Source organism: Lingula anatina, chromosome 9 (genome assembly GCF_051362555.1).
Source record: "Lingula anatina isolate TDL-2025a chromosome 9, LinAna3.0, whole genome shotgun sequence".
Lineage (NCBI taxonomy): Eukaryota > Metazoa > Brachiopoda > Lingulata > Lingulida > Lingulidae > Lingula > Lingula anatina.
This window is the reverse complement of record NC_141775.1, coordinates 9,324,785-9,338,396: the sequence shown is the minus strand read 5'-3', so window position 1 is coordinate 9,338,396 and position 13,612 is coordinate 9,324,785. Positions and strand designations below refer to the sequence as shown.

Genomic DNA, 13,612 nt, shown 5'->3' with positions numbered 1-13,612 from the left:
CCAGAAGTGAGCAAAGTGTTAATTGTGATGGTAGTACTTTTTGAACATAGCCTATTCCAATTTTTGCATACGGATATTCTAAATTTTCCAGAAGGTTAAGACCTTAGGTCTTTTTGTGAAGGACTCTTTGACAGCCTGCTCTAAAAGGTTAGTAATTGATTCTCAGTCTGCCCATAAGATCTTTCAAGAGTGCTAAGAAATTCATATTGATTCCATCAAAACTTGATGTTAGCAAAAACCAATAAGGCCCAACAAATATTCCCCATAGATAAGTTGCTCAAATTGCTCATATTCTTAAGTACAGGCATGTTAGTGCCTAAGGGGTTTCCAATTCAGACAGTACTCGGTAAATAAATTCGAGATTCATTCCATGCATGTTGATTGACCATTAATGGTTTTATAAGGTAACAGAACCCTGCGCAAATTTGCTCTTGAAATTCAATGGTGTCTGCATCATACTGGTCAAATTCATTTTGTGTGTGTGTATACCTTCCAAAAGTCAAATATTACTTGAGAAAACAAATAGGCATTAGGGGTAATATTAGGAAGAAGGTTTAGGGGCCATTCTTGAATTGGAGTGAAAAGCTCTTGGATTTAGAGAGAGAAGTTCCAATTTTCTATCCATAGCACGGGGCCATGCCTTTAAATAATTGGGAGAGTGGGAGGGCATTGATAAGATTGATCAATCGTAATTCTTTATGAAGAGAGATAATTGTTAACTTGCTTGTTGACTATCCATTGCACGGGCCAGATATGTTAATCATTGCAGGCCCTGAATTTATTGATTTTTTTGGAGGTAAGGTAATCCCCTTTTGCTGTTCACAAAAAGGTGAAAGATCCGATGAAGTTGACTTGTGGTAGGTGTCTAATTGAATAACATTGGAAATAAATTAGGGTCTTGTAGGGGCTATGATAACTGCAGTTTTATTACTGCAAGTCATTGGAAGTTCAAGATCTGGAAAGCATTGTGATTTTAAGATCTGTAACTGCGTCATAAGGTTTTTACCTGGCTTGTTTAGTCTGAATTTCTTAATGCCTGCCATAGCTTTGGGCTGAATAGCATTTCCAAAGATTCCTCTCAATGCCTGGCAGTTTGCTTCTCTGAAAGTACTAAATTTGGCAACCATGGGTCATGATTTTGTGTGTGTGTGTGTGTGTGTGTGTGTGTGTGTGTGTGTGTGCATGGGGGCACGTGTGGGTATATGGGGGGGTGACTTCTATGATTACAATTAAACAGCACAAAGACAATATAGAAAACGAGAACATATATTTTGGTCCTCTTTAGCAAAAGTCAGAGAATTCTTCCCATTCAGTTAATTTTACTGTCGTGCTTATGCCATATGAGTGAGGGCGTGTGTGCAGGCGTATATATACGAGGGAATCTGTTTGCAATCGGCATGCATTTACCTGCACAATTTGAACATTTGCTTTTTTAAAAGACCTGGCTGGCATTTAAGTAAATGGATGAATAATTTGAGAAACACGATTATGTGAAGTGATATTAGCCAATTGCGTGTATAGAACTCGAGGTAGAATCAACATGCTTAATTTCCCATAGAGCGGAGCGTGCTTATTTAAAGAATGTTTCGGGGTTTTTATTAAAAAGACAAAAATCTGAAATTGCAATATTTTAGCATTATGGATATTTCAATTCCGAGTACTTGTGCATCTTATATCTTATTCAAAATTCAGAAATACCTCAGAATTTTACATGTTTAAAATATTTTTTTAACTTGACTTAAGCCATTTTGTGTTGATTTTGTTAAAAACTATATTGCATAATGATGCTTTTGAGTAAGAGCAGAAATATTATATATACTGTAGAAATATCTCACCATTACCCTGAAACATAGTATGTTGAAGATCTTTGACAAAAATTTGATACCTTTCAGGCTAATGGAATATCCTGTGATATTGTGATCTCCACCGAACGAATCACACATGCAAATGTGCATGCACAAAGTACACCTCTGTCTGAGATTGGATAAGGTTATTTTCATTCTGTGTTCAACCCAAGGCGAACAGGGATTATGAAATTGTACAGTTTAGGTGTTGAAAGGGGGTTGGGGGGGGGGGGGGGGCATTCCCTGTTACGGTAATGTATTCTGCCTTTTTGATGGGGAAAAATTCTCCAACTTTCAGATACATATACTGTAATTATGTTTCTGTAAAGCACTTGTGGTTCTTTTACTTCATTGAATAGAACTGTGATGAGATGATCATGTGATGACTTCATACTGTTGTGCAACCAACTATAATTTGACCAAAATTACAAAGGAAAAAACCAGAAAAATAGTAGTTGATAAATTCTGTCAGCTTTTATTCGTTGCCACATCCCACTCATGCCATAATTTCAAGCCCTCGATTCGGGTAGAGAGTAACCACGTTATCCAACAACTATTTCAAAGAAATATACCTGAACATTATTTGCGAACACAGACATAGTTAAGAGGAGGTTCATTAGTTTTCAAACAAACTCTGTTAATGACACAAATAAACCAGGGGTCTTGATGTAGCGTAAATAGTTCAGCCCCGTTAATTAGTAGTAAAGTGATACTAGTAGTATTGGCACAAGCCCAATGAAAAAATAATAATAAGATGAAAAAGCTGACTACGTGAATGGCACTAATAAACCAGGGATCTTGATGTAGTGTAAATAATTCAGCCCGGATAATTATTAATAGAATGATACCAGTTGAATTGGCACAAGCCCAATGAAAAAGTAAAAATAGAATGAAATGAAATAGAATCTAAATGAAATAGAAAAAAGACAGAAAAAATTATTGATAAAAATACTGTATATACCATGAACTTGTACATAAACCAAGGGCACTAACTTCCATATTTGTTTTTAGTAGCCAGACTTGATTTTGATACAGAATCTTTATATTTAAGTTATTTGTTTATGTTTTAGCCTGACTCTGACAATGATTAAATATATTTAGCATATATTTTGTTTTGTTTATAGATACCCTGTTATTAGGAATAATCATACCCCTGGTGAAGAGAATGAATGAGCTAGTGTTTTAAAAGAAATTAATTGGATGAATTAGTGAAAAATTTCAGCATTTATAAACAATAATGATGGATAGATGAATGAATAAATAAATTAAAAAAAATAAATGAAGAAAGAAAGAAAAGTAGATATACAAGTGAAAATATTGGGCCAAACAATGCTAGAAACATGACAGTTGCTGACTCACTGTCATAGATAAATTTTTTAAGATGCTTCTTTACCAACCTGACGTCACTCGTACTGCCCCAGCTGCAGTTTATTGCTAAACCCATTTGTTGGTTAAATTAATTCCTGTTTAATGGATCACGAAAATCCAAGACGCATTCAGACTTAAGACATATCTGAATTGGTTTAGGGATAAATGTCACTAGGTGGCCTATATAAGGTCAGCCATTGAAACAGTGTACTTGTATAAGAGTTTTTTTTTTCTTTTTTTAATCTTAAACATGGGGGTCATGTTCAGTTGGCAGAGTGTTTTTTTTTATCAGACCTATGCATGGGTTTGAGATTAACAAAACCTACTAAATGATAAGGAGTATTATAATTAGAATAGTTATTTTTTGTCATTATTTTGATCCAAGACAGGTTGGATTGATTTCAGTATTTGATAGGGCTCCAGATGCACCACTGGTAAACAGACTAATTAAGACAGCTGGTGCTGAAATCAATAATTACCAGTTGCAAAAATTGCCATTGTTTACGCACCTACACCTCAATGCAATATCAGAAAACAGACACCTCAGGGAAAGTGATATTGAAATCGATACAATGGAAAAACACATGTTTTTTATTTTCATTTCTCCCTCTGCCACCTGTTCCCTACTGCAGAACAATGGTTTAGATAACCGTTTATGTTAGGTAATAGAACAGATTTATGTATATATAGAGAGTACATTCATAACAGATGGTCCGCGGACAAAATATTGCTGACCCCACTAAAAAGCAAGCCGCTCTAATCCCCTGATGGTCTCCCAGCCTCCACACACGCATGCACACACATGCACACACACACACATGCACGCACACACACACACACACACACACACCATTAAACAGATAAAATCTCGGCTCCAAGTTTGAATTGCTAAGCCTTGCAGCAAAAGCGCGCTTGGAGGTAGACCATTTTTAGCGTGCAGATCTGTTAGCTCGTGGATCAACTTGTTCTGAGTGAGTTCACGGACTGCCTGGGCTCATGCTGATGGTGTGCCATTTCACCATTGGCTAAATTAAAATGACTACTTTTGCCAATGTGGCAAAAGCTTGAAATTTCTCCAAAAATACTGGAAACGAAGTACTGGTCTGACTGGTCATGAACACTTGAAAAACCAGATGCCAGTGAGAGGATCAGCACAATTTTCATATTGCTGGTCATCTGGACAGGCAAAGTTTATGTGAAAATACAATATATTTAAATGAATCATATGTAAGCATAGACTCACAGAAATTCAAACCAGAATTTAAATTCGTTAATCAGGTTGTTGTTTTGTTTTTAATGAGGAAATTGTCACTTTTGTGCTCTCTGCACAAATACACGATATTTCTTTTGCTATACATATGTAATGAGGATGTGCCTGGGAGAAAAGTTCTAATAGAGAAAAACACTGTTATTGTTCTATTATGCAGTTCCCAACCTATTCATTTATACTAATGAATACATGGGTTTTGATAAGGAGATTATACTTGTTGATTCATTTGGTTGTTTATCTTATCAAGGCTACTGGCCTAGATGATTGAGTAGAGTGGAATGAGTGAAAATCGTTTTGGGGTTTTTGTTTTCTTCAGGCTGCTTTATGTTTTTATATACGTATTAAAAAAGGGTATTATTTAATGTAGGAAGAATATATATGTATTATGTGCCATTAGGCAAAGTGTTACTTGATATATTATCAATCTTGATTGAGTTAATAAAATATATTTTCTTTTAATGTTGAATACATTCATTGGAGTTGTATCTCAATTTACAGAATATGTTAATATACATATAAGCTTTTAAACAATAACTTGATTTTCTTATTTAATCTTTTGACGACTGACATTTTTTCCACCAAATGAATCTGTTATCAGATGTCACTGTCCAAGAGAAACTTATTTCCTTTTTTTCTCTTTTTCATGGCAGATATATTCCGCGCTGCGGCTGAGGCGGGTCCTCACGACATTCTCAAACTGTACAACACCAAAGGCAACCTAATTAATATCTCCTCAAAGCTTGAACAGAATACTCCCGAATCCCGCTACAAGTTGGATGTGGTTGCCGCCCAATGTACGGGTAAGCATGCAGATGTTTCAATTGTGTTGTCACGTCCGGGATTGTGTTAGCTGTGGCAAAGATCTTGATAGATTTCTGATTGCTTTACTTAAAATTAGAGTTGTTGGAGAATTATTCAAGATAAGAAAAATTAGTTGGAGACTAGAAAATGTGCGTGATTACGAAAGGGGTGGAGTCTTATTTTACAAAAAGTGACAGGACTTTGGGTATCTCAGAGGATTTTGACTTGTCTTATTCTGTTAGGTGGTTTTAATTGTGTCAGGTGTGACTTATTGTGCTAGATGATTTTTGATTGTGGTAGGTGTGACTTAATGTGCTGGATGATTTTTGTTGTGTCATGTGTGACTCAGGTGTGATTTATTGTACCAGATGGTTTTTGATTGTGATAGGTGTGACTTATTGTGCCAAATGGTTTTGATTGTGTCAGGTGTGACTTATTGTGCTAGATGGTTTTTGATTGTGATAGGTGTGACTTATTGTGCTTGATGGTTTTTGATTGTGATAGGTGTGACTTATTGTGCCAGATGGTTTTTGATTGTGATAGGTGTGACTTATTGTGCTAGATGGTTTTTGATTGTGATAGGTGTGACTTGTTGTGCTAAATGGTTTTGATTGTGTCAGGTGAGACTTATTGTGCTAGATGGTTTTTTGATTGTGTCAGGTGTGACTTATTGTGCTAGATGGTTTTGATTGTGATAGGTGTGACTTATTGTGCTAGATGGTTTTGATTGTGTCAGGTGTGACTTATTGTGCTAGATGGTTTTGATTGTGATAGGTGTGACTGATATAGCTTTAGATGATTTTTGATTGCAACAGATGTTGCTGCATTTCCTGTTTTTTTTTTTATACATTGGACAAACTCAAGTTGTTGCTTTCTGTTTTTATTTTAAGACTAAAATTGTGTGTAATATTTGTTTAAGTTAAACGTGTCAGTATACACATTTTTACCACTTTACACTAAAAATTGATTCAGAATTATTATTATTATTATTATTATTATTATTATTTGGCATTGTACACAAGAGTATATTAGTATCATTCATTCTTGAAGCCATTAATTATTTTTTGAAAAATTTGAAATATGGTAGTCTGTACAAAAAAGGAAGGAAAGAAGAATAAAAAATGAATGACATCATAACTCAGGTTTACTTACTCAGATAATGTTCCTTCTCAACCTAATACTTCTACACATACAGTGTATAAATTATTTATAGACTTCGTTATCGCCACTGACCAGGTAATAAAGACATGATTGGCTTAATCACAATATTGCCTCTATGAGTGTATGGCATATTCACACCTGCTGTAGCTTTTTACTACAATATCAAAATACGAAGGAATCTGTTAGAATGAGATTTAGATTTTTATATTCTAAGCTGTTATTACAGTCCTGCCTATGAAATTTGTAGTTTTGAGAACAATGAAAACAATTTTGAACTGATAAGTCGGTAATAAAATGAAATAAACATTCAAGGACATTGCTGCGTCTTGCAACCAATAAATTCCAAACCATAAACAATTTTCAACTGAGCAGCATATTGTCTTTCCTGTGAATACTGTTGTCACTGCTGGTGACTGTAAACTATTCTAGCAGTCCTAGTAGTATTCCTGTAATAATCTTTAATAAGAACAAGCTTCTTATGTTACAGATTCCTCCATAGCAGAACAGCTTGGCTTTAACATTCACAATGTGGAATCCAGGTAAGATTGGCAGCCTTTCATAGAGACCATTCCCATAGATATTTTGATCGATCTATCCCCCTGGAGAGTCTCACTAGATAGCTGTCAGCTTAACCGGCTTAAATGTCTGTCCCGCCTACTAAAAACTTTTGTGCGCAATTAACTTTTGTGCGCACTCGGCTGTTTTGAACCCGGAGGAGTAAGGGAATAAGGTCGATCCAGATGGATCGATCTAAATCTGTGGGAACCCAGTCACAGTCTGGTCTCATGGGAGAGAAGGGGATGGGTGGGTGGGTGTGTGGGTGGGGAGGGGGTGTAAAGGAACCATCTTGTGGCACTCAGAATTCTACTTGTACGAAACAAATTTTTTAACCTATGAGATGGTCTAAAGATACGCACTTTGATATGAAGCAGCTGCTAAAAAACCTTATACCGTAATGACTTGATCTTTTTAATGGGCAAAAATCATCAAACTTTCACTCCCATTAAATGGATTTAATCAGAGATTCAATTGCTAGACCCTGCAGGAACTGCACATGTGGAGGCAGGGAGACCATCAGCGGATTAGTCGGCTCTGCTTCCATGTGGGTCGGCCATATTTGATATCCTGATTTGTTAGTCAACAGATCAGTTTGTTTCTGAATGCCCTCACACATCTCAGTAGGGTAACAGCAAGTATGATATAACCGGGTCACACAGCTTTATGTCACTCTCCAGTGGGTTTCAATGATTGAAATAGACTCCCAAGTCACTCAGCATTCAGTAGCATCACATGGTGTAATTTTTTGAGGGAATGTTCGGAGAGTTAACTGCGACCAAAGCAGCGAATAGCCAAGGTTTGTGGTAGAAACAGCAATTTTATGATTGCAAATAGGTTGCAGTCTAGGGTAATTTGAATAGAATTTTCACAAAAAATAATGATAATAATAGTAATAGGAAAATGAAATAATAATAATAATGAAAAATAATGGAATAATAATATTTATAATTATAGTAATAATGAATTCTTAACGTAAACTGGACAAAAAAAAAAAAAAAAAAAAAAAATTATCCATGCCAGATATAGTGGTTCCTTGTCTCAAACTGGATGGGAGACACATATTATTATATATATATCAGTTTACTGTCTGATGAAGATACATTTTTGGTGGAATCCGGTGCCCTGTCTTTTCTAAATATATCGGTCACCACTGCCTTAAAATATAAATGGACTGTTTTACAGAACCTTTGGCAAATGCCTGCAAGTTCTGGCTTTTGTTTGTTTAAGTTTGTTTCCAATATATAGCCCACTTAGACTGGGTTCCCATAAACCTATCATACTAGCAGGATCAATCTAACTCCGAGGGGATTCTCGCTAAGTTGATTTCAGTTCAATCGACTAAAATATCTGTCACGGCCACTGAAACTGCAAGGGGGGTAATTAACTTTCGTGCACGTTTTAACTAAATGCATTTTAGCGAGAAACCCCTGGAAGGTAGATCGATCCTGCTAGTACGATAGGGTATGGGAATGGTCCCTAGACAATCAACACTGCAGGGGGAGTGCTAAAACAAAGAATGGCCAGAGCATATCCCCCATGTTTACAATTTCCAAGACATATAGACAGTTTGTAACTTCAAAGAAAGGATATAAGTTCGAAGCACTGGGAAATTGTCAAAGGCGAAAGTCAGATTTATTCGTAGGTCTTAGCAACCATCAAAATTATTTTGAGTTGTAAACTGACTGAAACTTTTCATTATTTGTTTGTTGTTAACACCACAAAATTTCAACTTTAGAGTAACACACGCTCACCTGCGCGAGTAAGTTTGAGTTGCTTTTGTATCGTTTTATTTTTATGCTGTGGGATTTCAAAACAGCATAGAAACCATGCAATGTTATGGCAGCTCTGTAAGTGTTAAGATTTTAGATAAGCGCCCACAGATTGCAAATCTTACTAAAGCTGTAAATCCTGCAAGATTGTTGTATTGCCATTTTATGTTTGATTTGTCTCAATCCTACTCCAGTTATAATTGCAGGTTGTAGTTCGTAGTACAGTTCTTGATATCGAAAATGAGTTGACGCAGACAGGAAAAAAAGAGAAACATAGAAAAGAAAAAAGAAGAGGAAATTGAAAACCAAAGGATCGAAGAGTGTATAAGTTGAAAAAGAAATAAGAAAGAATAAGAATGAATAAAGAAATAAAAAAAAAGAGAAAAGGGAATAAAAACAAGCAATATGTCCATTGTTTGGTTTTGAACACACACTATCAGTTCTGTAATAGAGAAAGGAGGAAGGAGAAGGAGAAAGAAACTAGAAAAGCTGTCAGAGAGCACAGACCTCCGCCAAGACAGCAAAGTCTCCATCCAATGCCGTTTCACCCCTAAATTTTCGATATTTTTGATTATTGATTATTGATTGATTATTAATCCAGATCATCAACAAAAACTAATCATCTCTTCCTTGGCCCACTTCTGACATTCCCTATAAAGATTTAATCAAAATCGGTCCATAACTTTTTGAGTTATGTTGATGACAGACAGACAAACAGACAAACAGGGGTGAAAACATAACCACCTTGGTGCCTTGGTGGAGGTAATAAAAAAATGGGGACTTGTGCACTTTTTCAGTGTTGAAAAGATTTGAAAGTTGGTTTACCCTGTTGTGAGAATGTAAGAGTGAAGGAGTAGATGGAACAGAAAAGATAAAAGAAAGGACTTATTGAAGGAAGGCCAAAAACACATATTGATGGATTAGTGAATTTACAGATTAGTTGAAAAGAAGAAATAGACATGATAAAATCTCACAGAAAAACATTAACAAACATACCTGCTGCACACTCATGCATATTTGCACGTACATATTGACTCGTACGTGAACAGTGCGTTAAAGCCCTGAGACCGAACATTTATTTATAGGGCACAAGGCCAATGACATTGTTACCTAAAAAGTCGACAGAGAAGAAAGACATGTCATAAGTCATCCCATTATTTTTCCATTACACAGAGATCTAAGGAAATGTGAGGCATTTTTCTCATCTTTTGTAATGTTTTTCGGGAAGAGTAAGCAAATCAGACAATGTGACAGAAAATTTCCATCCGCGAAAATCACTCTTTAATTAGGAAAATTGCTATCTTTAATCTTATCTTTGACCAAATAAAGATTGATGTTACATTTGGTTTCTCATGGTTACAGGTTAGAGGTTGAAAATGATGGACATTTGATACTCTAAATTATTGCCAACTCTTGGATAGAAATGCCACCATCTTCATGAATTAACCTAGAACATGATAGGAGATAATAGCATAATCATAGTATCAGTTTCGCTCTTTTGGGGAAATTTTCTAATTTTTGGCAAAAAAATTGTTACATATTGTGACAATTTGCTGGATGTTACATGAAATTTGATCAGTCGTGCATTTAAAAACAGACAGAAGGAAGGTTTAAATTTACGCAGAATTGATGTTAGGTGATAAAGTAATTTTTTCTCAACATCCTCTTGTTTCAGTTTTTGTGTATGTTTTGAAAGTGTTGCATAGAAACTTATCACTCCAGTCTGATGTATAGATTTACCTGGACAAGTCAAGGTCTAAACGTCATTGACACCTGAGTGAAATATTTGTACCAGAGATTTAACAGCGTGAGCTCCAAGAATTACTTATAACCTGTCTCTGCATAGCTGCGCTCCACTAGATCAACCACTGCTTACTTGTGTCCTAAATATTTGTCACTGAATTCAAACAAAAAAAAAAATTAAATTGATTTCCAAAAGACTACAAGAATATTATAAGATACTTCTGAAGAACAAATTAAGTATATTTTGTGAAGAACTAAAAGTTATACATATTGAGAAAAAAATCATTCACATGTTGTCATGCTCACCACATTTCAGGGTCAGATCAAGACTGAAAATATTTCTTATAAAACTTGAGTATTGTCACCCAGACATATTCACATGTGAATTGACAGAAAAAGAAACTATGTACAATTATGCAAAAAAAAAAAAAAAAGACGGAAATATCTTTTGCAAGATAGAAATATCTTCATTTTGACAGTAGATGATTAAATTATAACTGACACTAGCGCCAGATCAGCTATATTGATGTCGAAATTTTCCAAGTATTCTAGATTTATGAAAGCTCTAAAGGGAAAAGTTGTCACGTTCTGCTTGTAATGGGAGTGAGCCAAAAGTGCATTAACTAATAAAATGTCACTTAATGGTAATCTACTGTCATGTTTTTGTGGCGAGAATGCTTTTAGTAAAACAGCAAAAAAAATTTTTCTTAGTGCACTTTGAAGGCCCAGTGCTTTAAGATGAAAAAAGGTCAAGACTGAATACAATTTAAAAGTACCTGGTCAATTTCCCTTTTGCATTTAATATGAGATCCTAATCCTCCCTTGTTACCTTCAAATGCTACAGGTGTGTTCAGACAGAGAAAAACTAACAGTCCAGGTCTATTATGGAGTCACAAAAAGACCAAAATACTTGTGAAAGGGTTCTAAATGTATATACAAAAAGACCAAAATACTTGTGATTTGGGTATAAATGAAGTCACAAAATGGATCTAAATGTAGTCACTAAAAGGCTTGTGAATTCTGTAATGACTTCAGTATGCAGTGAGTTCTTAAGGTATAGATAAAGTACGAGGCGCTGAGCTTTACGCGAAATAGAGCAGATAATTGGCGAGGCGAAGCCGAGACAATTATCTGCTCTATTTCGGGTAAAGCTCAGCGCCGAGTGCTTACCTGGCTTAAAGTGAGTAATTAACCCTGTGCATTGGTGCGTGGAACGGATTCATGGATGACTTGACTTTACACGAAATAAAGCACAGCGCGACCTAATGTCTTTTGACAGGAGAGTGCTTTAAGTCATTTTGAAGGCCAATGGGCAAACTACAGAAACATCCACAATGATGTCTTACGGACCATTCCCAGGCCCTGTTATACTAACTGTGGATTGATCTATCTCCGCAGGGATTCCCGCTAAATTGCAATCAATCTGAGCAGCTTAGATGTGCAATTATAGTTATCATTATGGACTTATAATTATTGGCTTATTATTATCATTTAGCAGCTTCAGTAGGTGGCCAGACATCTAAGCCGCTTAAGCTGAAAGCAGTTTAGTGAGAAACCCCTCAAAGATGGATCGATCCTGTTAGATCAATCTGTGTATGGGAACCCAGTCTTAATAAAGGAACCGCCTACAGACCAAGTCTGCCAAGAAAATGTTATAAGCTTTACTTTGTATTTTTTGCAGACTTCAGAATTTGGAAAAGAAAATACTGGTGGACAAAGGAGACACCCCTTCCCTTGTATATGATATTAGGCATAAAGTGGAAGAATTTAGGGAAAGATTAGAGGTAAGTTGTAAGAAATAGTTCCAAGATGCCTGAGTGTCCCATGGCACGATTTTGGCAGAAATAAGAGCTATAGTGCAAGAAATAACTCCCAAGATGGCAGAAAAGCCCATAGAACAGTTTTGATGACAGGAATGTTGCAAGAAATAACTCCCAAGATGGCAGACAGGTCTGTTTTATTAAATTGTTTCATAAAAGTAGGGAAGTTATCATGTTGCCTCTGTTTTAAAAATGATTATCATGGAAAAGTAGATGGATTGCTGGAAAATGTTTCACCATTTTTATGTACAGACACAGATGTGTCTGTACATATTGCCATCACCTGCGTCTGTCGTCGCCGTCGCCGTCGCCGATCATGTCGCCGTCGCCGTGCACTTTCAGCGTTAACACCATAAGTGGAAGACAGTTTTACTTTTTGACTTTATATTTACAGAGCTGACTAATATTCCTAAAACGCAGGTCAAGTTCGAAAATCAGCATGATTGGGCCATTATTGTAGAATTTATGCTGTTTTTTCACTTTTTAGCATATATGCAATACTGTTAACACATTTCAAGGAAAACCGATAGGCCTGTTGTCATGCAACTCACAGGAGTAATCAATCTTACTAAAAGGCAGATCAAGTTCTAAAATCGGCATGATCGGGCCACTATTTTAGTAGTTATGCTGTTTTTTTCACTTTTCAGCATATGTGCAACACTGTTAACACATTTCAAGGAAAACCGATAGACCTGTTGTCATGAAACTCACAATAGTAATTAATCTTACTAAAACGCAGGTCAAGTTCGTAAATCAGCATAATCGTGCCAATATTTTAGAAGGTATGCTGTTTTTTTTTCACATTTCCTCAGATTCATTTCTTAGGCATATTAACAGTCTCATTATTAAACTAATAAGATACGTAAAAGCGTTTGTTTGACTTTTCCTGCATCTTTACAACATTGTTAGTTGATTTAGTAAAAATGATGGTAAACTTGTTATCATGTCTTGTGTAAAAAAGTGTCAAAAATGGAAATAAACTCATATCATTGCAGTTTGTCAGATTTAATCATTCACTATGTTCAGAATCTCAGAATGGAGGAAATTGGACATTTAACACTGTTCTATTGATATTTTTCCCATCTCATCAATTTTCTTAGTTGATCATATAAAAATGGCAGTAAACTGTTAATTTTGTTTTATGTTAAAAAATTGTTAAAAATGGAAAAAAAACATTTCAGAACAGTGCTGTCTTGTTTACATTTTGGCATTTTCAAGGTGTGACTTTGAAGTTCCATGGTACTGAAGACCTTTGCTAGTCACATTTTCTAAATATCC

At 35.6% G+C, this 13,612-nt stretch overlaps 1 protein-coding gene across 3 annotated transcripts in view; it reads left to right on the top strand.

The window, feature by feature from the left end:
• LOC106177225 (high affinity cGMP-specific 3',5'-cyclic phosphodiesterase 9A-like) overlaps positions 1 to 13,612 on the top strand; it is a 50,416-nt gene that overhangs the window by 8,041 nt on the left and 28,763 nt on the right. The window contains exons 2-4 of one of the 3 annotated variants that reach the window (XM_086996122.1): positions 5,133 to 5,282; positions 6,947 to 6,983; positions 12,196 to 12,298. In XM_086996122.1, coding sequence (XP_086852248.1) covers positions 5,133 to 5,282; positions 6,947 to 6,983; positions 12,196 to 12,298 — 290 coding nt within the window. Of the gene's footprint in view, positions 1 to 5,132; positions 5,283 to 6,931; positions 6,984 to 12,195; positions 12,299 to 13,612 lie in introns of all 3 variants that reach the window. The other 2 variants (XM_086996121.1, XM_086996120.1) reach the window with 2 other exon arrangements.